Source organism: Puntigrus tetrazona, chromosome 16 (assembly GCF_018831695.1).
Source record: "Puntigrus tetrazona isolate hp1 chromosome 16, ASM1883169v1, whole genome shotgun sequence".
NCBI classification, from domain to species: domain Eukaryota; kingdom Metazoa; phylum Chordata; class Actinopteri; order Cypriniformes; family Cyprinidae; genus Puntigrus; species Puntigrus tetrazona.
The window spans coordinates 12,574,041-12,600,771 of NC_056714.1; the positions used below are offsets into that span (position 1 = coordinate 12,574,041).

The 26,731-nt window shown below is 40.7% G+C and overlaps 1 protein-coding gene across 1 annotated transcript; it reads right to left on the reverse strand.

The window, feature by feature from the left end:
• Positions 1-3,820: 3,820 nt before the first annotated feature.
• setd2 (SET domain containing 2, histone lysine methyltransferase) lies at positions 3,821-25,954 on the reverse strand. Its single transcript, XM_043260442.1, has 22 exons — positions 24,842-25,954; positions 22,722-22,844; positions 21,464-21,485; positions 17,392-21,353; positions 17,129-17,260; positions 16,458-16,586; positions 16,248-16,371; positions 16,068-16,145; positions 15,574-15,671; positions 15,323-15,467; positions 14,592-14,726; positions 14,350-14,478; positions 12,928-14,088; positions 12,133-12,181; positions 11,771-12,035; positions 10,593-11,361; positions 9,591-9,716; positions 9,085-9,221; positions 8,760-8,871; positions 6,143-6,217; positions 5,937-6,038; positions 3,821-5,312 (listed from the first exon to the last, which is right to left on the reverse strand). Exons 2-22 carry the CDS (start codon positions 22,748-22,750, stop codon positions 5,151-5,153), a joined length of 7,941 nt encoding a protein of 2,646 aa, XP_043116377.1. The 5' UTR covers positions 22,751-22,844; positions 24,842-25,954; the 3' UTR covers positions 3,821-5,150.
• Positions 25,955-26,731: the final 777 nt, after the last annotated feature.

Sequence of the window (26,731 nt, forward strand, 5' to 3'; positions counted from 1 at the left end):
GTAGTGCTTCGTGACCCTGAGGATGTTTAATGGTGCGGTGACCATTTATAAAACGCGCATAACCTCAGATCCACGACGGCGCTAATGTTTATAATTTATTTTTATTTTTATTATTATTTATGCATCGAACGACAGATACATAATAATACAATAGACAATACAAAGCCAGGGACACAAAGAAGAGGGATTAAATGAAAATATAAATAAAATTAGAGAAAAAGACACAATCAAGGCCTTCAGATCACTCGAAAATTTTAAAGACAGAGCACAGCTGGACAGTTTTGATTGCCTTTCTATTAGTGCTTCTTTGAATAGTATAAAAATAGCATTCCAGTTCTATATAAAACTCTGTGAAACAGGGTTTTCTATTGGAAAATCTACATTTATGAATGTAAAACTAATAAAATGAGTAGATTAAGTTTCGTTATTCATATCGCCTTGGCTGAAATATCCAAAAACTGTAAAAATTTTCAAAATGCAAAAAAAAGTAAGAAAAAGTACCTTTCGTGTGACAAACACAGAGACACCATGCAACGACCTTTTGGTATAACAACAGCCCCAAAAGATGTGGGGTACGCTTTCTAAGTGTGAAGAGCAAAAAGTGCAGTTATAACATCGACACAAAAAAGTGTTTAACAGGGTAGAATTTATTAATCATTTCGAAAGAGATCTCTTTAACCTTGTTGGTAACCTTGTGAGGTAATAACCAAACACTTTCCCACTTAAGGGTTCTTACAAATTTAGACCAATAAGCTCTAGAGCAGGGGTGTCAGACTCAATTCCTGGAGGGCCGGAGCCCTGCAGAGTTTAGATTCAACCCTGCTAAATCACATATACTATGCATGTCTGAAGTACTTGATTAGCTGGATCAGGTGTGTTTAATTAGGGATGCATTTAAACTCTGCAGGGCTCCGGCCCTCCAAGAATTAAGTTTGACACCCCTGCTCTAGAGCAAGGTTTGGTGGCAGCCTCTCGTAAAAATAGAAAGCGAATAGCTTTGTTATTTTTCCTCAGCGAAAAACAGACTACCACATATTGTATGAGCTAGATTACGTTTATAAAAACTGTGTTTGACGAGACGTACGCACTTTTTATTGTCGAAATATTTGTAAATTATGATGATTGGTGATATTTTATGCGTTAACGATATTAATTGGGAGAGAGCGGAAACCATTCATTCGCGTACGAGCGGTTTCCGCCAGATTAAATTTAGGGTGGCGCCTGCGCAACGTTTTCTAAACGAGGCCCAAGAAATTGGAATTACAGAAAATGTCTTTCATTTCAGAGGCCTTTTCTGCATCGAAGAGGCGCTGGGTTCGATTACGCTCTTGCTGTCGATTCGTTCTTTTGTTTTACTCGTAATAACGCGCACATCTCTTTTCCCTTCTGAAAAAGCGCGTGTGTCACTTTAAAACCACGCCGTGAAAAACGCTAATCCGTTTGAGAGCGAAAGCAACGTCGCGTCGATGCCAACTCGACACCCAAACAAAAACAGCATTTTCTTGGCTGCCGGAATTTTCTGAGGTAATGGCAAGCGCTTCACGAAACCGTGCTTCGTTTACGCTATAAACTCTCTCGGCTGCGGTTCTGACAACATTCAGGACTGATTTAAAGAGAAGGGAGGACCGTTTTACCATCGTTCCTAAAAACTAAATGGTGATTGGTTTTATGTCAAAAACATTGAATATTGTTAAATAAACCTAAATGCATTAAGTAATGCCAACAAAGCCAAATATTTATGAGATAAATCAGGTAGGAATCGCTCTTTTAAGACATGAACTGCTACCATGTTCCACAAATTGCTTACGTAAAAAAATGTCGACACCAGGACAACATTTATTTAATCAGTTGAAAACTTTCATGCCAGAAACTTGTTTTAAGGTATTCACGCGGACTATTCATTCGTGTTACATTATAGCAGTGCTGTTTGTATGAGCTAACAGAATCGTTTCGCACACGGTTTTAAATTCAAGTAAAAGTGCACCCTAATTAAAATAAACGATCTGAGGGCCATTTCCCAAAAGCACCATTAGCTGGCGGTCGTTAGTTCAGTTGAACACTTTTGGTAAAGACACCCCAGTCTAACATTTGCAGAAAACGCATCTTTTGTGTTCCAAATTAGCCCAAAACTGCACCGTATGAAGCCTAGTTAGGAACAGTAAAAAAAACGCAAACTGCATTAAACGAGGGTTATTTCATCTAATTTTCTCCATAGATAATAAGTGAGATTTTGAGCAATATTTTTTGACCGCTGAGCTGAACAATCTTTCTGGTTTCTATTTCAGAAATCTGGTCACCTTAGCTGACACAGAGAATGCAAAGCCTATAAAACTCCAGAGGCGTGCTTCTGAAAGACACTTCTGGATGCGGTACAAGTGCTACAATGTTTTGCAGTTCAGGTGTGGATTTTCTAGCGCTCTCTCTGTTCATCTCGTCAAAGTCTGTTAATGGTTTGTGTGACCGCTCTGGTAAGTGAGAGCAGAGGGTTTGCAGGGACTTGGGGCGGCTCTGCGTGCCGTCACGTACTCCAGACGGAGCTGCTTAACTGCGGTCTGGAGCGGCCCAGCGGAATGCCCTGGCCCTGGGAGAAGGGGAGGGGAAACCAGCTCTGCTAAGACGGTTTCAGCATCCTCTAATGAAAGCACTGCTCCACTTTGATTCTGTGATTTAATAGAGCCAGGCCTATGCCGTGGTGGCGGTCACTGAATAGGCTTCAATAGGGTGCATATACACTCTTAGGTACATTATACGTAGTCCACCAGGGCACATTATTTTAAAGAGAAAAATTTGAAATTTGTTGAAATGCTAACTTGTCCTGCCTTCAAAATGGCTGACTTCACCTAGGACCACCAAATACAATGATGAAATTTCATGAATTAACTGTATATTAAAATAAAATGATAATATTTTTTTTTAATTAAATTGACTTATTTGGTCACTGTGCTGAGGCCCAAATCATATTAGCACGTATGCATATTCAAATAGATAAGTATGATATAAAACGATTGTTTTCAAAGGTAACTTGGCTTTTCCTTTTCTTTTTACATTATACAGCCAAAAGTAATGATTGATGCATTAAGTGTATATGTACATATTTAAATGTGTGTATGTGTTTAGAGAGTTTATTTGCAAAAACAGTTATTTAAAAAAAATATCTTATTTTTTATTATGATGTTTTAGTGAATTAAAAATTAACAAAAAAATGCTATTAAAAAAATAACTGCAGTTCGATTAATTGAAATGCACATGAAAATTTAAATTAACCTTAAAAACAGTTGTCCGATTTTGCTAATTAACTGCTCATATATACATAGGTCAATTTACCTTTGAAAAACATTAATACCATGCTATTTTAATATACAGTAAATCGTGTAACATTACTGAAGTCTGAAGTGATGGCTGATGAAAATTCAGCTGGGCATCACAGGAATAAATTATTTTAATGCATTATAAAATAGTATTACAATAACAACAAAAAATAACAATATAGCTTTTTTTTATTCCAATAAATACAGCCATTATGAGCAAAAAAAAAAAATCTTTAAAACTCTCACTAAACTAAAACTGTTCTCCATTTTTTTAAAATATGCAGTAGCAGTAGATTCTCCATATCGTGATGCACATTTGTCGTGACTTCCTTTATTTTAATAAGCTTATTATTAACTTTTTGAACACAGACAACCTTAATTCTCCACATCAGATGACGAAAAAGCCTCTGTGGAAGCAAAAGGTGCCATTTTTGTGTGTTCAGCACCGGCACATTTAATCTCAGTCATCCAGGATATAAAACACGGCCGTAAGGCGACAAGACAAGCAAGACTTATTTTTAGAAAACAGTTTATTTTATCTTAAAATGTTTTTACACTCAGTATGACAATGTGCTTGCACAGTACTTACAGTGGAGTGGGGCGAGACTCCTATTTGTACATTAAAAAAAAAAAAATCCAAAGTCTTTCCACAGAGAAAGCAAAAGGAAAAAGAAATGACACCCCCACCTTTAAAACCCAACCCGACATACGGAGCTGTGGGAGAGTGCGGAATTCTGCTTGATGTAGGAACACCAAAAATCACGCCGACGGGACGGAGGACTCGGATCTAGTCGTATCCTCCCAATCCCGGTTTATCAGTCTGCCATAATTAGACATATTTACACGAGACGTTGTGGACCCCCCCCACAGTCATTTTTACAAAGTCTCTGCTAATGGTCTCAAAAACTAACTCTCAATATATTCACATATAAAGCAATATAATACATGTTTGGAAAGAGATTTAATGCAGGTTAATAAGGTGGGGTGAGTTGATTAATGGCCAGAGCTTATGGGAGAGTAAACCTGATCGATCCTTTACGTGATGACCACAAAGAACCCAAAAAAAACAAAGCTACAAACTGCCTGGAGGGCTTCACATTAGCCTTTGCGACATGAATAAAAAAACGTCAATGTAAAAACAGTGAAAGACCGTGATAAAATATCATTGCTACATAACCTTCCACCCAGTCAAGAGGAGAAATCGGACGAGGGCAAATGGGGTTAAATCACAGATCTGCACACTTCTATTTGAAAGTCTAAAATCCATAAAAACAATGCTGAGCTGGGCGACCCATGGCCAGTGGGTCCAACACGACTAGTTCTGTGGGTATATTATCTGAGATAGATATCTTAGCGTCTGTCTTTCTTGACTACTATCAGTGAGGGATTGGACCTTTAGCAGAGCAGGCAAGCTAACGAAAGCCCTTGGTAACGATTACAGTAATGGATTGGTGTGGCAAGGGAAAAGGATTTTAATGGTCCACTTATTCTCCCCTCGCCATCTAGAACAGAGTTTAAGATGATCCTAAAGTGATGAGACTTGCCTTAAATGTTGAGAAGACTAAAAATATCTCGGAAAGAGTCTGTGTAGCACCCTTGGTTTGCGTCCTCCACACTTCATACCGCAGCAGTTTATCTCATCATAAAACCGTCCCCCGTGCGGGACAGCTCAGGCAGAGAACCCCCCCCCTCCCAGAGCAGCATTTAGGACATGGTTAGAAGGTCAGCGGAACAAAACGACGGGACTCGAGCTGCGCCGTCGTGGCGCACCGAAACTGTTCAGGCCAGAGGTGTTCGGTTGGAAAGAGCTGCCAGGAGGTTCCTGGGTTCGCTTCAGGTTAGTTAGTCCAGCTCCGTGTCTTCCTTGGGCCGGTACACGGTGCCAAACTTCTGCATGTACTTCTTGATGTACTCCTTGGTCTTGTGTTTGACGTTCTCGTTGCATTCGAGGTCTTCTGGGTTCTTGCAAGACTTCAGTTCCTTGTTCATCACCCCATGAGTCAGCTGTGAACGGATAGAGAGACACACACACCAAAGGTTTGGAGATGCAGATTTCTACAGTTTAAAGCAATACGTATTGGTGTCATTTTCATTCGTGATGACAGATTGAAAATGTTTGTTGATGAGCCCCTCTTCCCCCCTCGACTAAAATGAAACGATGACTGTGACTTCATCAGCATGCAGTATCGTGGATGATACTAAAATATAACTATACAAAAATTTACAATATTATAGACTCAATAACCAAAGTTTTTAATATAACCACAGTATACACACACACACGTATGCGCAAATAAACAGATGATGCTAATCAGACGTTTGTGATCTACTTGCAACAAATGTGCAATTATTTTTAGTAAGTCTGGCCGCAAGGCTAATTTAAAATCAACTAAATGAACCCTAATTCATATAATGCAAAGTGAATAGAACCAAGACCCAATCCTACATTTCCTTTTCAATAATCCATTTCATTTGGTCTCCACTCCAATTATATAGTTTTAAAACACAAGGGGGAGGAAAAAAAACCTGTGCGATCCGTATATCTGAGCATTCAAAAAGATTATATAATACCATAGGTTAAAAATGCTTATTGTCTATTTTTGAAAAGCGTGCAGGAACACACGTTACCTTTCTAGCAAGATGTTTGAAGTCTTCCGTGTTACTGATACGGCCCAGCTTGCAGTCTGGCTTGCGGTACGGATTAAGGCATTGCACAATAAACTGTGACATCTGAAAAGATAAGCAGGAGAAATTGAAAAGTTAGACGAGTCGGACACACATGAGCTACCGCTATAATTATTCGGTAAAAAACCCGAGAGAATCTAAAAGGTCACCTCCTTGCGGAAGACTTCTTTGCTTTTTTTGGCCAGCTCACTGGACGTGTCTGCCTCGGCGGTCTTTGTAGAGAACTGTGCGAAGAGGTCGAAAAAAAACAACACATGAAATTACACACAGAGAATACTGACAGTTTATTTGACATATTACTCATGTAAGAGTATATAATCTAGACACTGTTTAAACGTTCTTCTCCAAAACATACTTGGGAGTCTAAATTCTATAACGAATAACATTAAACACTGCAACTCCCAGAGTCCCCATAGGCAGCCAACATGACATGAATGAGACTTTATACTGAATCCATGCCAAGACTGTCAATACTCGTTGTCGCAAGGTCCCAGAAAGAGACCCAAAAGGCTGAACCAGTGCGCATCAGAGGAAATGCTAACATACTGACAACACACAATAAAACCCTTTGGTAACGAAATCTGTTAAAAGTTTAAAAGTTAAGATATTTTGAAGTCTAAAACGAAAGGGCGGTTGTTGAAAAGACAAAAGAGGTTCTGCACAGTTCGACTTCCAAACGAGAAACCACATATAAATGAATACAGTTTCAACAGCTGGGTTTGATTAGCATCAAAGAGAGCCAGAGAAAACACCAGCAAAATCCTGAGAGAGAGAATGAGGCAGAGAAAGAAAGAAAGAAAGAAACGCGGAGTGGGTGATGGGGGAGGGAGGACGGCAAAGAACACAGATCGAGATGGTTATGACCTGTGAAATGACATGGCTTTAAAACAATGTTTATTGTGACTTGCTTTTCACTTTATGTTTCAGTTTGGATTGGCCCGGTCAGACCGCTTATGTATTTACATCATGTGATGCATCTTAAAAGCTGATGCCTTTTAAACACCGAGGCAAATTTGAAAAGTGTTTTCCTCTGAACTCCAAATAGCTTTTCTCCATGTGGATGAGCACCAGCTGTGAACCATTCCATCGGAGATGGCTGGAACAACGTCTTCAATTACCCAGAGAGGCTGGGACAGTCTCAGGCCCTACATGTGTGTACCGAAGTCAACTCCAGAGCGCGGATTGTTAAGATCACCGGTGCTTTGATACTTGTTCAATCCTAAATCAATCAAAAGCATTTGGTGCTTAATATGGTACCAACACTGTCTGAAAGGCCGCTTCAAACGCTCACATGTGTGTATGTTCATAAGCTGCAAAGGTTACTTGTGCCTTGCGGTAATTTTGCTGCACGCAAGAATGGTTAAATGCATGTCTTGGTCAAAATATCCGTCTTGGTAAGGTAATAAATGTAAATACAGCTGGGTTTGTAATGTGAAAGCAAATAGGAAAACCTAAAAAGCTATCCTACACATCCCCCTAAAAAAATTGCCCAATTTATGTCTGTTTCTTACAACTGACAGTTTGTTTTAAATATGAATAGCATACATATTAAACCTATTTTAAATGAAGAACAGCATTCATTCAACACAGTATTATTTAACATTGTGAACTTCAGAGGGGAAAGGAGTGATATCATATTTACTTAAAAACATTTAGCGTGACCTTTTTAATTACCGTACCTTTAAAGATATATTTAAATGAGCTCTGTTCCTAAAGGGATAGTGAAAAAAAATACAAAAATGAAAATTATGTCATTTATTTCCCTCATGTCATTCCAACCCCTTAACACCTTCATTCATATTTGGAACACAAATCAAGATGTTTGGGATTTCTGACCGTGCACTGACAGAAACGCAACTAGGTCCCAACCATTATATTAGAATTCTTTTCTGTGCAAAAAAACCCAAATAACTACATTATTTAATAATTTCTTCTCTTTTATGTCAGTCTTTAACATGCATGCGAGAGATGCAACAGATGCTGCATCAGATTTGTTGAATAAAGTCATTAGTTTTTATTTTCTTTGAACACAAAAAGCATTCTTTAAAAAAAAAAAAATGGTCTGGATCAAATACAATGTGGATTTTTATTTAGTTTTGGTTTCATGTGGTTTGCTTTCACACTGCCCTTTTTGCAAGTTCCCAGAGTTTGTTTGGAAGCGGACCGAGACCACCTCTTCAGCTGTTGTTTGGTCCACACCAGAGTGGGATTGCTGTATTCACACATGCCCATAGGATGTACACCAAAGGACCCAAGTCGGATTCAAATTGAGCCAAACAAAACAGGTGTGAACTGATTTCATATGGACTAATTTTAACATTGTTCTTACTACCTTCCTGGGCTTTGAACATGGTAGTTCCCTAGCTCCTTATGGAGGGACAAAAATCTCTTGGATTTCATCAAAAATATCCTCACTTGTTTTTCCGAAGATAAAAGAAGGTCTTACAGCAATTCGATGGTCTTTGAGCAATTAATGACATAATTTTTGGGTAAACTGTCCTTTTAACTTCCTTTCTTGCAAAATGAATAACAAATGTTCCAAAATGTAATTGCGGGCAGGTTTTAGGGTTACTGACATGCTTAAGGTGGTGCCCTAATCTCTGACAATTTCTGAATTACCCGTTATTTCTTTGATTTTAATAAACGGTCTGGGTGGACCAGGGTTAAAGCTGCGTTTTATTTAAGAAAGACTTCTATAGTACTTGAAAGTTAAGGTTGATGAAAATCCTATGATTTTCCGTTAGGCATGAGGAACTGTTTAAATACCTTTGAAGGATTTTCATCGTACGTGGGCGTCCCGAGGTCCATCTCAGCCTCGTGTTCCACACTGGCTTCCTCTGTAGTCCCATCCCAGCTGGGAGGATCCCACTGTGTTTGCCTGAAAAAAAAAATTGCATTTCATCATGTACTCATAGTGAAGCCATTACAATAAGACAAAGGCAGACGTGGTCTGGATGCAATATCTTAACTCATCAGATCAATCCATGCTGATGTCATCGAGCTTAATTGATTAAAATAAGGTTTAATTCCAGCCACCCCCCTTCTGTTTTAATGAAAGGCAGACTGCTTGTTTAATAAAGACTATTCATACCTGGTGATGATGTGGTAGTAATAGATTCTGCCCTCCGGGTCTCGCGCCACTTTCCAACTGGGAGGCAGGATAATGGTTTTAGGTTTGGGAGGAGAAGGGGGCGGCAGATCAATGATGCTGTTGGGTACGATCATTTCCTGTGGTGAATCACAGTTCAGGAGAGGTTAGTCAGCATGTTTAGGGTTACTGGAACCCTGTTGTCTATAAAATACTTTACAAGCAGTCTAGCAAGAACCTGATACTACAGTGCAAGCCATGTGAGCATTAAAGTACGCCATTTAATAACATAGTTGCCGCATTAGATCTATGTGCATCAAACTTAAACATTTTAAATAAATGAATTAACTAATTGATAGGTGTATGTATAATCTATTCAATTATTTAAACATTTTAAGTCGTTTCAGCGTTTCTTTACGGACAATTGCTAAGCAGAAGGAACGCTTTGAAGAAAAATGTTGAGAGAGAGTAACAGCACCCTCAGCTGGTGAAAGGCCCGGGTTACACACCTGCTGAACTGTCTGAGAGGTGACAATGGTGGTGACCGTGCCTCCCTGCTGCACAACCACCCCCTGCTGATGACCCGTGTACACCTGCTGCCCGTGCAGGTAACCTGCAGCTGGCTCGGTGTATGTCTGCACACAAATACAAGCCAAATGATTAGCAGCCATTATCATACTACATTAGTATGAGGTGCTCATTCATTGGGTGAAGATGCTGCTGATGGTCAGTTACATTCGTATCTCACAGCACTAGTCCCATTTGTGAGCTTTGTGAAAACTTTTTCTTCCATTTTCAGATGCTTATGCGAGTAAAGTGGACAAAAAAAAAAAGCATGTAGAATGGGAACTCCATTTTATCCATTGGTTTGATTGGATTTTGAGACGTGAACTTGGAAATTAAGACTAAATTAGAGTCAATTATATGAAAAGGCAGGGTTTAAGAAGACTAAATGATTGGAGAAGGGGGGACTTTTTGACTTTTAGAAAACAGATGGACTTTTGCAGAACTAGTTTTTCCCAACTGTGTTTTCTTTGATGGAAACACACTGCGGTTCCGCATCGCACTGTGGTAGAAAATGTTTACATTTCAAATGCAAACAGACTGGCTAACAATGATAAACTGATTATTTTCATATTATGGCTGTTTGTTGGCTCGTATTAACATTCTTGCCAAAAAAAGAAAACAAAATAAATCACTTTAAATGATATACAAATGAATACAGGCTTCAAAAAAATTATAAAAATGGATAGCCGCAGTGAGATTTGCTTAAGTATTTTTAACTGTAAATAGGGGATATTAACAATACATAACCAATAAAATGGTACAGATAATATACCAATGTTTTTATTTTATTTTATTATTGTTTTGTTGTTGCAAGGGTCTCATTTGCATCATATTTTGGATTTACATATACCACTCTGCTCCCTACATTAACTACATTCAAAAACTGTAACTCAGCTGACCACTATGTGAGAATGAGGACTGAAAGGAAAGTATTGGTGTCCAACCTGTATGACAGGAGTGTTGGTTTGTGGGTAGCCGGCAGGAATGCTATAGATGGTCTGGCAGGGCTGGCCCTGATAGTAGATGGCAGTCTGAGGCTGTGCCGTGGCGGAGTACTGCTGGGTTGGCTGCGTCTGCACCGTGACCGTCTGCTGCGTGTTGGGGTCCCAGAGAGTGGTGTAACCCTGCTGACCCTGGACCTGCGGGCTGGCTGTTTGCGCAGGCACCGACAGGACGGCCACGTTCGGGTCCTGTGCTGGCACAGCAGGCTGGACAAACTGCTGAGTCTGTGTGCCAGAGGAAAGCTCCAGAGAGGCAGGGATATGTGCCAAGCTGGAGGCAGGTCCGGCCTGGGTGGTGGTGGAAGAGGGTGAAGCTAGGTTGAGATCTGATATGATAGGCTGAGTGGGTGTTTGTTCGAATGTGCCAGGAGCTGGCGTGACGCAGAGAGGCTCTACAGCAGGTGTTGGCAAAAGCACTTTTCCTGCATTGGGATTGGTGGGATCCACGTAGGTTTGAATAGGGTATCCAGGCGGATAGGTCATGAAGTTTGGACTGGAGGCGTAGGCCAGTGGGTTAAATGCAAGAGTCTGTAATTGCTGCTGCTGCTGTTGTTGCTGCTGCTGTTGTTGTTGTTGTTGCTGCTGCTGTTGTTGTTTCTGGGCCTCCCGCTGAGCCACTTCCTGCTCGAAGAGCTTTCGTCGTTCCTCAGTAGACAGCTTGTTACGAGACTCTTTAGTGTGGAGTTTCTTCTTGCTGCTGGACTGCTCGTAACTACAGAAATAAAGCATGACGATGAAGGTGTCAGTAACCACACATTGGAAATGGAAATCTTTATGTAAAAGTAAAATTTCAGGTTTTCAGGTCACAAAAATGCATTATTTTATAATTAAATTTATTAAGGAAGGAAGGGGAAAGAATACAATGTTGTTTAGTGATTTTGCTTCGAAACCTTCAGAACCGAATCATTGTGGCTTATTTTGCCAGCGCAGGTCACCTATGAATGAAAATTGGTTCATGCTGTCCCAAACACTCTAGTTTTAAGTTTGTATGATTTAAGAACAAAAAGAGTGATTAAAAGAGAGGTCCTTTCTCTCTCCCACTTCACTTCCAGTCTCCTCTAAGTTTTTACTATCACAATGAATGTAAAAAAAAAAATAGAAATATTGATCTTAAATCTTACCGGTCGTCATTTCTGCGGCCCCTCTCATAGGCAGAAGGTGGTAGAGGGGAGGTAGAACCTCGCCGTCGTTTTCTATCTGCGCTGCGAAGAGACGATCTCTCTCCATCCCTCTCCCGCTCCCTCTCACGGTCCCAGTCCCGTTCACGCTCCCAGTCTCTATCCCGGTCTCGATCCCGATCACGCTCCTTCTCTCTTTCTCGCTCTCTCTCTCGACTGCTTGAAGGTGTGCGAGGGGTCATAAGGGCTTCTCGATCACGACTGCGGTCTGTTTCGGGGGGGTGGATTATTAGTTATTTAAAAAAAAAAAAAAGTATGAAGTGGTTCAAATTAAACGTTTGAAGTATGATTCATTCTAGACATACCACTTGACTCTTTTTCAACCTGGCTCTTCTTTGGTATCCTGTAAACCTCCTGAGAGGGAAAACAAACACCTTGTTTATCTGCAATTCAACATGATCAAGTACACAATTAAGTATATTGCTGCTATAGTGATAGATTTAGCACAGTTAATAAATCTAAATTATATTCTGGTTATTATGTGCCCTAACATACAAAAAAAACTTAAAAACGTTAAGTATATTTTTGGGCTTTGTATCGACCCTGGATTAAACACACCATCTCAAACGTGACCCTGGACAACAAAAAGTAGCACAAGTATATTTGTAGTCAACAATACATTGTATGGGTAAGAATTTGTGATTTTTCTTTTATGGTTAAAAACATCAGGATATTAAGCAAAGATCATGTTCCATGAAGATATTTAGTAAGTTTCCTATCTCAAATACATCAAACTTAATTTTCGATTACTAATTAAATTCTTAATGCATATTTGGATTTAATTTGGAATTTAAATGGTGATTTTCACAGTATTTTGGTTTTTCCTTAGATTCCAGATTTTTAAATAGTTGTCTCTCAGCCAAATAATACTGTCATATCCTAAAAAAGCCCACGTCAATAGAAATCTTATTTATTCAGCTTTCAGATTATGTATTAATCTCAATTTCAAAAACATGACTCTTATGAATGGTTCTGTGGTCCATGGTCACAAATGATGAGTCCCATATTAGAGCCTGTACTTGCATATTAGAGTAATACAAAAAAAAAATCAGGGTAAACCATAAATTATCATCCCTACTTTTAACAAATCTTAGGCTTGCCTTTAAGTCTTTCCAACTGTCCAGCAGCCGGGCGGCCATGTCACTGATATCAGAAGCCCGAACTTGTGGCTCCTGACTGCGCTCACTCTCGACATCAGAAACGCCTTCCTCTTCATCTTGAGAGGGAGTCCCCACTGCAGCGCCCTCTGCTGGAACAGTCACAATAGCCAGGGCCGAGGCATCAGCAGAACCGGTAGCTACGGCAGCCTCTGATGCGTTTTCAGTAGAAACAGCAGCAGACTCGGATGGAGTGTTTTCCACAGAGGCAGATGGAGAATCTGTAGGTGCGCTCTCTATGACAACAGCTGTAGTTTCAGAGGATACGCTCTCAATTATAGTTTCCGACGGTTGCGTGGGTGTGATTTCTGCAGTGTTGCAACTTTCATTCCCTTCGGAGCTGGACTGTTCAGAAGATGCGTTTTCCACCTGTGTCTCAGTCATGGGAGTTTCCATTTCAGCAACTACATCATCACTAATGTCCACTGCAGATGTGGCGTCCGTGACTGTAGGGGTATCTTCAACAGCTGCGGGCTCCGTCTGGGACTCCGATGGCTCCTCGCTCTTGGTCTCTTCCACAATCTTCTCATCCTCTAGTTGTTCTTCAAGCTTAACAATGGGTTTTTCTTCAGCGTCTTGCGTCTCAAGGGTCTCCCTCTCAGTGCCAGTGGCCTCTGGCGTTATATGTGTGACTTCTTCTGTTTCACGAGGCTCCTGTTTCAATTCGGGCTCAAGCTCAGCTTGACTCTCAGAAGGAGTTTCACTGTTTTCTACTTTTACCTCCCTTTCAATTATGGCTTCCAACTGCGAAGGCTCATCCTCCATCTCTTCCTCTTCTTCATCCTCCTCTTCTTTCCCATCTGAAGCTTTACTAGCATCGGACATGGCACTGTCCAGACTGTTTTCACTGATGATCTTCAACCTACGGTAGACTGCTCGCTTGGGAGTGTCCCCATCCAGCTCAGCAGCCAGCTTGGCTGGTGGACCATCAGGGGTGTTGAGGGGCGTTTGGGCACGTGAGGTGCTCTCACTGGAGTAGCCGTCCTGTTCTGCCGGTTGGCCGAGTGGCCGGCTTTGGGCCCAGCGCTGGATAAACTGCAGCACTCGGCTCTCCTCCAGCATGTTCTTCGTAGAGATGGGAAGCACTGCCAGAGCCTTCATTATCTAAGAATGTGCCAAAATACCAAAACAAAACATATAGCTTTAGGAGACAGCACCCTAAATTGTAGCTCAAAACTACATACAGCCTTACCACAATTAAGCTACATTTACTAAAATATCAGACCATTATGAAGTTCTGGATTTTGCTTGAGGAAAATGGCAGAAATAATAACTAATAACTAGCATATAACTAGCAGCCCACTAATTTGCTTGGGGATCTGCTCTTAAATCCTCTCCCTAAATGTGCATGTTCTGAACTCATACCTCCAGCTGTAGTTTAATGTTGTTTACAGAGTTGCTTTTAGCCTCAGAAAGCTCAACCATAAATATCCACAGCAGCGAGAGGCCGTGGTGATCCAAAAACTGCTTCAGGCACAAGGGATTCTGGGTATTCTGCAAAGGCATGCAAAAAATTCAGTAAGATCAATCAGTCATTTAAAATGCTCAATGCAAAACTATACTGTGCAATAAATCAAACATCTAAATGTGATGGTTTTGCTGTATACCTGAATGAGTTTAAGGCAGGTGAGTCGCTGCTCCATTGTCTCCACTCGCACCATGAGCCTGCAGAGCGAGATCACATCTTTCTCTCCGCACAAGCCTTCTCCATTCTCCTGCAGAGCCTCCAGCTCTTCATCCAACTGCAAAACAATTTCAACCAGTTAGACAGCAGCCGCAACCCAGGAGAAATCTTTCTGTGATCTTGATCAAACTGTGAACATTGCAAAAGCTCACTTCCAATTTCAAATCAGTCAATTTTATGTATCAGGGGGATGTTTTCCCCATTTTGTTTGCTTTCTTAGTGCAGTTCTGCGCCAGAGATGAAGACTGCTAGTTCAAACAAGCCATAAAAACCTCAAAATGCAATTAGCTTGAATGCATGCAGAATATATTAGCAGTGTTATTTGTAGACTGGAACCAGCCCTGAAAGTCTCAGAGCAATTAACATGCAAGCAAGAACAAAGCTGACCCAGATCGTTGCTTTGGTACTGCTGGTTTAAGATAACACTTTGCTACAACAGTTGGAAAATCTGGCAGGCCATGTGTTATTTGTGCCTAGCGTTAACACACAATTGTTCCACTGCAAATGTTGGCTAAATTTAATCACTGAAACATGATATCAGAGTCATAGACTTGACACATAAAACACTTCCCATCACTGCATGGGTTTATTCTGCCTTTCTCTTGTCATTTCCAATAGCTGGATGCGACACGATAATTGAGTCCTCTTGCTCACCGTGGTAAGTGCACTGTCAGTGTCTTTCTTCCGTGAGCGGTCCCTCTGTTTCTTACCACCTGCTGCTCGGACGCTAACCCGATTCTCTCCACCGATTAAACCTCGGCAGCTAGGAGCTCCACAGAAACACTTCTGGGCCTCTTTACTGGTGGACAAAAGAAGCAAGATATGATATTGTGTAAAGCGTTTGTTGAGTTTCATTTCAAGAAAAACTCAACTATACATGAAAAGGAAATGACTGGATCTTTTACCCGTATCTTTGGAACTGATAATCAAAAGTGAGTTCTGTTCCAGCCGTCACAGCTTTTGTGGTGAAGAAGCCAACTCGGAGCTGGCCATTTACGGTCCACTGCAAAGGGTGTGATGGATTAGAAATGCAAAACAAAAATTTTACATGGAAATCAAAGGCTCTAAATTCCTGAAAGAAGCACCTATTCCTACATAAACTAATGCATGAAGATGTGAATAAGTAGTTGACCTCAATAACTTATTGTGTGGTTGCTAGACCAAAGAGTTTGCCATTTTGATCTTGCTCTCATTGATAGTAAAATCACACTACAATTTCATTTACATTTTCTATTGACATCCTGCTTCTCATCCTTTATGAACAACATACTGGAACTGGAAGAACGATGTAGATATACTGTACAGCAATTCAGAACTAGCTCTTCTAATAATGAGGAGGAGCAGCGTTTGTGTGGGGGTACAAAAATCTGAGACCACACTGAAAATCAAATGCCCTTACTTTTTGAGTTTCACAATTGGGTTCACAGCTGTGATTCATGAAACGGGAACAGTTTCCTTTCAAAGTCGCATCAATAATCTGCAGACAAAATACAGACAAAGGTTCTGTCTTAACTCATGAAAGCCAGAAACACTTTATCAACACAAAATTCTTATTTTCACAGTAATTCCACAGTCTCACCTCATTATTCTTCAAAGCCATGAAATAATAGTGAATGTTCTTGTTTCGTGCATATTCCTTCACCCGTGCCTTAAATTCCCGATGATCCAAAACTTCTCCACAGTACTCTAAAACAAAGGTGTTCCTGCAAGAGACATAAGAGGTAGCTTAACGCAAGACATAAAGAACATATCTAATAAGCACTTGTTAGATGAAGCAAACAGTACTTACGGCTGTAGGTCTTTGGCTGCTCGTAAGCCCCAGCCTTTGCTCTCAGTCAAAATTACCTCAAAGTCTGCATGCTGCTTCATTTGAAAGCGCCTGTTGGAGCAGTATGCTCCATTCAGACACCGAGAAGAGCTTGAAAGAGTAGGAAAAAGAGAAATATAATTGCCGACAACGTTCTTACAGCAAATAACTACAACCTGCCAGTAATATAAAATCAGCAAGTTATATAATAATAGGGCTGGACGATTAATTGAACACGATTGTTATGCATATATTGTCTGTAAAGCCATATCTGTAATCAGTAGTAAATCTTGTGCTCTCAGACAGTTGTTTGAGTAGCTTTTCAAAGAACTACAGCTCGGTGTAGTGAATGCTGCTCTATCTGAAAGCACTAGAAATAATCATATTTAATGACTTTTTAACTCCAAACTCATTTCATAACGTCAGTCCGCACAAGAGCGCCCTCTGGGCTTTTGATGGAGATTTACTACTGATCGCAGAACTGTGCTTCACTGGCAAGATTCACATAACAATCGCAGTTTTTGCCAGATGTCAATTGCACATATCCCTGCGATTTGTTGTGCAGCCCTACATAAATACGATGTATTAATAACAGTCTCTCACTACATATACTCTCTACAACAAAGCACACCTGATGTAGTAGTGAGACTTACCACTCAATCATCAGCAAGCGATTGAGGCAATCCTCCCCACAAGCCATCATTCCTCGGGCGCGCTCTTCCCTTGAGAGGATAGCACACTCACACTGCATACGCTTGATGTCTCGATGAGACTTATTCTTCTTTCTGTAAGGACAAAGAACAGATTTTATGAGTTTTATAAAAGATCAAATTAAATGAACAACTGAACATTTAATTCAACCAGTGGAACCAGGCACAATAAAAAATTAAAAGGAAAAAAATATATAAATACTTGCCGTTCTGTCAGATATAAATTTTCTTCGATGAGGTCAAAGTATGGTGGCATTTTTTTCTGCTTTGCCTTTTCCCTCCAAACAGCTGGATCCACAAAGTCTTTCAGACTGAGCAATGGGCGCTCCACCTCTTGAATTTGGTGGAAAGATTCCTTACCATCTTTCAGAACCCTCAAGCTCTCATCCAAACACTCCCTTTTACTGCTCAGACCAGCCTCAGCCTCATTATCCGATTCAGATTCAAACTCTTGACGTCTCTTCTTAGGTGGACCCCTTCCTCGATGAGGCTTTTGGTTGTCTTCTCTAGGGGCTTCCGAGATGTTCTGACTTTCCGTGGTGAAGCTGCAGTTGCTGCTTATCTCATGGGCTTGAACAAATGGGGATGATCCTGGAAGATCAGCAGACAGGATAGATCCTTGTTTGATCCCTACTACCCTGTCGTCATCGTGATCATTGGTCAAAGAGTCTGGATGGATCTGATTGACCGTATCATGATACTGAAAAGGCACATGCGCGTTAACTGGTCTGTTGGTTTTAGAGATGGCAGGCCATGGACCTTGTCTGTGACTGCTATTAAAGAGAGCAATTCCTGGTTGAGGTGGGTTTTCAGTGCCATGACTGCTGTCCGGTTGCTGAAATGTGCTGCTGGGCTGTTCTGACTGGTTAAAGTCCCAGGTTAAGCTATAACCCTTCCCACTGTTGAAGTCAGTGGATTCACCATAGTGCTGCTTTCCTCCTTTCCTTCCATTCCAGCTATCTGGTCTATCGTGGTTTTGATGGTGATCCGATTCAGGTCGTAGAGTCTTTTCAAAACTCTGAAGTGATGCTTGGCTTATCTGGACACTATTTGGTCTTTCTTGTGCACTCCATTTCTTGTCCACATGAGCACTAGTAGCCTCTGAATGGCTGGTGCTGTCAACCATGTTGCTCTGCGATTGGTAGGAGACACGTTGAATATCTGGATTTAGCATTGCAGCTTGTGCACTGGCTTTAAGAAGTGACGAGGACTCCTCTAGCTTTGACTGACTGTTAAAGCCACAAGCAAATTCCCTATTGATGCTTTCATGCATATCAGTCTGTTGCTGTCCAGAAAGCACTGAGGACCCGGGAGACGGTTCAGTCAAGTCATTTATCTCAAGAGCAATGGTTGAGTTTTTTGGCACAACCACCACAGAATGCAACCGCTTTAAGGAAACGCGCCCATCATCTGAATCAGAGTCTGATTCTTCACTCTCACTGTCCTCACTGTGGCATTTGCCATCGTGGTTTAAGGAATCAGGGTCTTGAGTTTCAGGCTTCAGTTTGACTACATTGATTTTCTCTTTACTGCCAGAACTGCAATTAAGGGGAAGATCACTAACAACAGGGGCACTTGTTGATTGAGGATCTTCAACGATCTGTTTTCGAAGTTCACCATGAGTATGTTGGTTTTCAAGGTCAGACATATGAGAACTTACTTTCGGATGAGATTCAGCTGAGGTTGTGTCTCTTATTTGTTCTTCTACAAATTTTTCAGATGGTACTACAGAGTCCTGTTTCTGTGTGCAAGATTCGTCAGTGGTAGTATCATTGTTCAACTCTATTCTTTTTACCGAAATTACCCTTTTCACATCTGGATTCATTATTTTCGTAGGGCTTAGATTTTCTAAAGTGGCTTGACCAACAATGTCCCATCTGGATTTTTTAGCACTACCATCCTTTTTCAAAAACCCACTACTGTGTTGTTCAGGATTCAAATAATGCTGCTCAGAATCTTTTTCACAGAGTTGAGCACTCTGTGTGATGTGCGTTGGCTCATCTAATTTAGTGTTTAATTTCAAGCATCCTTCAGGTGGTAATTCTTTCACAGAAAGAGGGTCTGCCAGTGATCCTACTGAATCCTGATTGCAAGTGTGGTCTACAGAAAACGAGTCAGTCTGTCCTTCAGCCACCATTTTACTTTGGATTGGAACCTCATTTATCATTCCAGGTTTATCAGAGGAACTTCTAACTTCAAGACTTCTACTTGTGGTGGAAGTGGATTCCTTCAATTTTTCAGATGTCTTGTGATTCTCAGGAATATTTGTGCACTTTTCCAAACTACTAAGATCTTGGTTTGGAGGTTGTTGCTCAGTTTCTTGATTTGTTTTAAACAAATTAACTTTGTGCATAGCTTCATGCATCTGTTGAGAAATACATTTAGATTTAGGTGGAGTAGAGTTGTCATCAATTTTGCTGCATTCCTTCTGAGGAGTAACTGGGCTGGGGGCTAACGGTGAATGCTTTGTGTCATTACTTGATCTGTCTTTTGATTGTCTCTCTGTACCAGTAACATTATTTAAAGTCTTGTGATCTGTTGATTCGTTTTTTTTGGAAGATAAAGTGCCAGACACAGATGACCTGTCTGATCCTTGCGAATGACGTTTTTTTCTGTGCTCCTCATCAGAGTCAGAGCTATTTTTATGGACCTTTTTCTCAGATGTTCGGGATGAGGTAGCTGGGTTAGAATTTGAGGTTTTAGCATTAATCTCAGATTTTGAGTGGGCACTGGATTTCCTGTTAAATGCTTCAGCGTCTGGAGAGCTCTTTCTATTGGACTCAAAGTCACCAGCTTTTAAATGAGATCGCTCTGACTTTGAATGCTGGGTTCTTTTGTCTGACTCGGATGATCGAGAACAATCTGTGGGTTTTGAGTCTCTGTGGGATCTGGAGTGAGCGGATGATTTTGAGTCTTTTTGCGAGCTAGAGTAAGTGGAGGATCGACTCGAGTCACTACCTCGAGTCCTTGTTCGCCTGTGGTCATCTTCTGAGTCAGAGCTATCACGAGACCTGCCATCGGTTCGTGAACGTGAGCTTCTCCTTTCACGATGAGGAGAACTTCTATGAAACCTCCGCTCAGAATCATGGTAATGTGACCTATCCGACCTTGACTGTCTCTCACTCCTGGATCTTTCAGACCTGGAATAAGAACTAGTTCGACAGCCTCGAGATCTTGACCGTGACCGACTTTTGGTCCTTCTTCTGTCTCTGTCAGATCGAGAAGATCTTGACGATGTGTGCCTGGAGTCACGCTCAGATTTTGAACGAACAGAACCCTTTTCCTCTTCTTTCCGGTCATGCCTGGATTTTTCGGACTCCTCAGTCTTGGAATTAGAGGATCTTTTTGCTTCATTACTCTGACATTCAGATTTTATCTTATTTCTGCAGTCACTAGACTTCTGACTAGATGATGTTCGGATTGAATCCCCATCAGATTCTGAACCTGGAACCGTGCTATCCGATCGAGGTTGTGATTTTCTGTTTTCCTCATGCTCAGAAATAATGGAAGTATCCTTATCTCCCTTCCCAATATGGGAAGAAACAGGACCTTTAAGGCATGAGTCTACTTTCTCCTGAGGGTTTTCCTCTTTGATAACTTTTTCAGAGGAACTATCAACGATAGAATTATTGTGAGACTGTTGCAATGAGGTTTCAGTTTCAACCTTGGCTGAAGATCTAATTTTGTCTGACTCAGATTGGACTGCTGGCTCTGAAATCTCTGCTGAGGCGGTGCTGACAATGGAGTTATCCTCAACAACAGTAATGCTGAGAATCTGTTTCTTAAAATGCAACTTTCCAAGAACAGGTTTGGATTTGAGAGGGAAGGATACTGGGGCGGGTGCTGCCTGGGTCTCCCCAACTGCTGGAGTATTTGGATCCACATTTTTAGATTCATCACTCTGTCCTGCTAGATCTGGAGTAGGTAGAGGTCCAGCTTGCAGTGCAGAACAATGTTCACTTGCAGATTTCTCCGGACTTGGTGGGGCTAGAAATACATTTTGACGTGGTTTCTTTGTCTGTGCGAAGCTGAAGGAGACCTTTTGTCGACCCTGTTCTTCAAGGTTTACCTTCGCCTTAGTTCCTTTAGGCAGGAGATGGTTTGTCAATACAACCCTGGGTGCAAGGCCTTTGAATATGACTTGCGTCGGGAGGTTTTCAACCTTGATCTAGTGAAATACAAAAATACTTAAATGAGCTTTTTATGCATGCGTACATAACATGTTTTATTTTATGTACATTTAACAAACAAAATCCTTGAAAAATAACATACACCTACCGAACAATCTTTCACATCTTCCCTGTTTTCATAAAGGAACAGCAGAAAAGAAAAAAAGGAGAACATTAGTCAAGTCAATTTAAAATATCATTATAAAAGGAAAATTAAAAACCTGCTGTGAAAATAACACCACTCTTTCATCCAAAAGCCAATGACTAATAGCCTAGTTAAAAAAAAAAAAAAAAAAAGTCTATGAAACACAATGTAGCCCTAGTTCATTCTCATCACTTCCTATTTTTGAAAAGTAACAACTGACAGTTTCGACAACAAATAAGCAGACTGTTTTCTAGTTCTCATAAAACCTAAATGAAGCTACCAAGCAACAACTAGGTTACATGTTCCTCTGAGAATCATTTTCTCCATCTGACCTTCACCATACAATGATAGTAGTAGTAGTAGTAGTAATGGGAGGGGATTCTCATGCCATTCATATCTGTCAGATAAGCAATATTTTAATCTACCATGACCCTATTTAATATTTTTTTTTAATCATGGCACCATCAAGATTCAAGCATATAATAGAATTTTGATATGTGACCCACTTTAAACATTTAATGCAACAATGATATCCCTAATGACTCTCACTAGTAACTCAAATATCAAGCATGTGAAATAACATTTTATAAAGAGGCTCAAATACTGAACACTGCATAAAAGGCAAATGTTAAATTTGCATTTATCCAAGTTTAGGTGAGTCCAGCGCATAAACATGAATTTTAAAAGAAGAGAACCGTCTATTTTGACCACAGATTCTTGATTAAAACCTTAGCCTGCAATATTCGGGTCTGAATACAAATTTTCCTCAAATTATAATGTGATAACAAAGCTGTGGTATCTCATAGTTTGTTTTAAAATAACTTTTGAGCTGGGAGAGTACAAGGTGAAATGCAAAAAGGATTTAAAATCTTTTAAGCCTACATATAATGTATGCAAGCACTCGGTTATCTAAAATCCCTCAATAGTGCAAAACCAAATTTAGCCCGGAACTGGAGAAGCAGGATTAGTATTGCAGGGAAACATGGCTTAACATTCTCGCATACTGTCCGTTGACATAAAGAGCTAAAGATATATTGGCCCATGACAAAGTAGACAGGTTAAAAGGTCTGTTTCATACCGCAATTTGAGTTACGAAGAACACTACCGCAAAAACTCTGTTCCAACAACAGCCAAAAGTGAAAGTTAAATTAACATTCTACTGGCAGTTTAAGCACATGCTACTGCACCATATTCCACTCAATAGCCACACTTGAGAAAGTACCTGAGCTCTTGATTCAACAGAGCATCCATTTTGAGGCAGAGCTGATGCTTAGCAGCTTGAAGGAAGCTGCAACACTGGGGCAAACCAACTCAGAGTAGTATGCTCTCTGATACGGTGTCACACCTATGTAGAAGAGACAGCATAACTGCATTCAGGCAATGATACAAATATATTTGTCCACTGTATTCGTAATTATTTGTCTGTAAATAAAGACTTCAGGTTTTTCCATTCCTTAAAGGTAACAATTTTGTGAAACCTCACAGATGCGCCACTGAAAGGGTTCAATTTATAGATTTCAGGGTAACTGTGTTTTTGCCGTCTGGGCCAGCGGCTCTTACCTGGGTCACAAAAACAGGACACAAGTTTGTTTTGATCTGGGGTGCGTTTCCTAAAAACAACTATGGCTGCAAGTTCTGCCGTCACCAATAGAGTTCGACGAAATGAATGAACATAGTTAGGAAATGTACCCCAGTTCAAGGAGGACGATATTAGAGCTGACGTGAAACAGTTAGTGTGATTTTGTCTGAATATATTGCAACAGACAATTAAAACAAACAAAAAAAATAAGCAGGGAACCTCGGATGAATTGTTTACAATAAGATCTGTATTATGCATTTAGGAAATAACAAATGTTCATGCTGACTTTCAGATGCAACTAATTATATAATTTTGCATGATGGAGGCTACAAAAGAAATAAGCTTATAGGCTTAAACATTTTAAAAGGGAAAGTCTTCATTTTCCTGGTGATGTAAATGAATTTTACTAATGACTAATAGCAATACAATATTTGGCCTAGTATTTGTCCCATGTTTCCAGCAGTCAAAATGTATGTTTAGACATTTATAAAATTATATTCAGCTAATATTCAGTTTACATTGTGTTCATCTTTTTGCATTTTACTGGGCTTATGCATATATTCATTAATTTCAACGTTTGTTTTGGAACATTTTATTGTTATTTAAAATATATTGTTAATAATATGACTAACGACAGCAACAATAATACGTCTTACATTTGCTGTGCTTTTCCAAAAGGCAGTTCTGTTATGCTTACAGCAACATACAGAAGAAAAGTGGAGGGAAGAGCACTTATCTGCCTCAGCAGGACAAACTGCCTTTTGTCTCAAACGCGAAAGGTAAACTGCTCGCCCTGGATGCACAATATCATTAAGGCACGCTTAGTGATTGACATAAATGGGTAAAGCTGGATTATCTAGTCAATTATGTGCAATAGTAAAATCCTGTTGATATTCTAATAAAACTTAAAATAAAAAATTTAAGGTCGATATGGTTTGGCAGATTGTACGAATAAAACGCTTGAGCACTGCAGATGAGCTCTCACGCGCATGTGGGTGACATTTGTTTGCACAACATGGCAATATTTTGTCTACAGTGTACAGTCTCGGTTATTGACGTGGATGACAATAACAACACAACGTCAAGCGCTCGGCTTCACTAACAGTATGGCCTTCGCTTCGTCACCGGTAGCTCCGGCGCCGACTGCTCGGTTCGTAATGGCAAACGCGCAGATCCTCTGACCCTGAAACGCGGGCAGCTAAAAAAATTTACCTCGCGGATTTGAGGCCTGCGCGGAGGCCTCGCTGCATCGGTTTTCACTCGTGTTTCCAAAACATATAACGCGATATACATTGATTTTACAGTATTGCCTAGTACTATTTTAGACGTACTGCGTTTTTGTAATAAAAAGAACATCACGTTTTATTTAAATTCAAATTATATCCATTTATTGACGACTCCCCTGCTTGTAGTAGTTCCCTCTGCTCGTTAGCTAACGCTGCAAAGTGAACTGTCGCTGGTCATCTTTTGAGACGTCTGTGGTTGTTTATTTCATTTTTTTGCATCCTAAGCTACTTGTTCGGCTCAACTGGTTATCCACAATACGCCTTTCTCTAAAAAACATCATTTGACGGCTTGACTTGTGATTTACGCGCTGAAACCACAAAAACGAGTCACTGTAAACGGTGGGTTAGCAAGTTAGCAGCGAAAGGACTAACTAGGTAGCTCGATGGCTAGCTGGTTAAAATCTGTAGTGCATGTAGGTTCTCGTTAGGCATGTTCTGTGTGCCAAAACAAACGCACAGCGCCAGTAAAGTACTCACTTCTTACACTTCTCCAGTTCGGTTAAGCGCTCCATCCTGTAGGACAATGACGGCAACCTCTTTCGCTTGATTTTTCCTAAACATCCAGCAGAACACAGACGTCAAATCCACACGGGGCGACAAACCGCTCTCGAAAACACAATTCGCCTGGCGCTAGATAGCATACAGCTAGATCCAAACGCTCGCATTTAATGCTCGGTCCACGGCGATCAAATAAATAGTCATTAGACGACTCCTCTGTACTGGTTTATCAGTACGAAGCAGGCTGTGGAAGGCGCCATCCTTTTTGTTTCATGCTGTAGCGGAGCAGCCTCAGATGATCTGGCGGAGTCGATATGAGACGCACCGGTTGCGGCTCCTCCTCTCTCTGCGAGCCACAGCTCATGCCGCGAAGAAGGAGGTCGACACGCGCTCCCGTCCAGAGGGACTGATGACGATCCCACTTTTTTGGGGGGCCTTTGTTATGCTGCGACACCTTCCATAGCAGGCAAACGCGAAATAAAAGTGTTACGAGCCGACGGTAGCGCGCGACGGAGAACGCCGAAGGCTATTTTGTAACGCATTTGGTCGAACAACATGGAAACCGGACGGGCCTTCGACGGTGCGGGATCCCCACCGAGAAATCGATTCAGCCTCCGCAAGCGAACATGAGGGCTCAAACTGGAAATGGGGAAAGTCGGAGGAATTCGGAAAATTGGTAGTGGCAGTTTGTGTGTGGCAAGCCGTTTTGACATTTATTGCTATAAAGCTAGCTTCTATTATTTTAACGCATTAGTAGTCGGCTAAGCAATCCAGCAGTGACTGGTATCTCTTCATTTCATTAGAAACTATTCACGAGGTTGTTTTTGCTACTAGTTTCCCAATAGTGACTGTTTTGATCATAAATAACAAACTGCCACTGAATGAAATGCCGGTTATAATTGTTCCACTTTATAGTAACTATTGTTTTAGGTACTACTAACTTTCTTTTCCAGTACTTTTGAAGGTCTGTTTCATACTTACTAGTACCAAGGAAATGTAACGGGTACCAGTTATTTTAAATAAAGTTAAACAGCTTGTGGTTTATGTGAAGATTGAATGGCCTGTTATAAGCTTTGGATGACTTTTCTCTGAAATTATTAGTGGTGCTTGCCTTTCAAGTTCCTTATTCTTATTATTATTATTATTATTATAGATTCGGACAAATTTGACGCGCGTGGTAACTAGTGATTTTGCCACACACCCTGAAACGGCGTCAAATCGTGCGGGGTATTGTGGAAAGATGTGCTAAGCGATTACGATTTTCGTACATATTTTAAATTGCGCCAAACTTTGACTCGTTATCGCATTGTAAATCACCAGATAAGACTTTATCAAGCTAGCGAGAACATACCACACAGTGGGGTAAAAGTTTTACCCCTGGGGGCAAGAGACCTCAACTTTTTACTATGGTGAGGGTAAAACTGCACATGTGTTTTTCCTACTTTAATTTACATAGGAATTTTGCAAATCAATATAACTTTGCTTAAAATTCATAGAAGGTGGGGTTGGGCTCGTTTTACTCAGCGAACCAATCAAAGTCTCTGAATCACTTGAAGGTGTCAAGCCACGCCCTAGCAACCATTTAGAGCGCCTAGCAACAGATTCCATAGACTGCCATTATAATTTTCAGATGGGTATCTTTGGATCAGAGCGTCATAGAGACATGGGGTGGGCTCATTTGATCATGAAGTACTTGTTCGTAGCCACGCCCTATTTTTAATGACCTTAGCAACCAATCCAAACTTGCATATCTTCAATCACAGAGACTGGGGGTGGGTGCGATTGACTCAGGGCAGCAAACGGCCAATCCTGAGTCATCATAGACATCTCCTATCCATGCCTTAGCAACCATTAAAACACCCTAGCAAC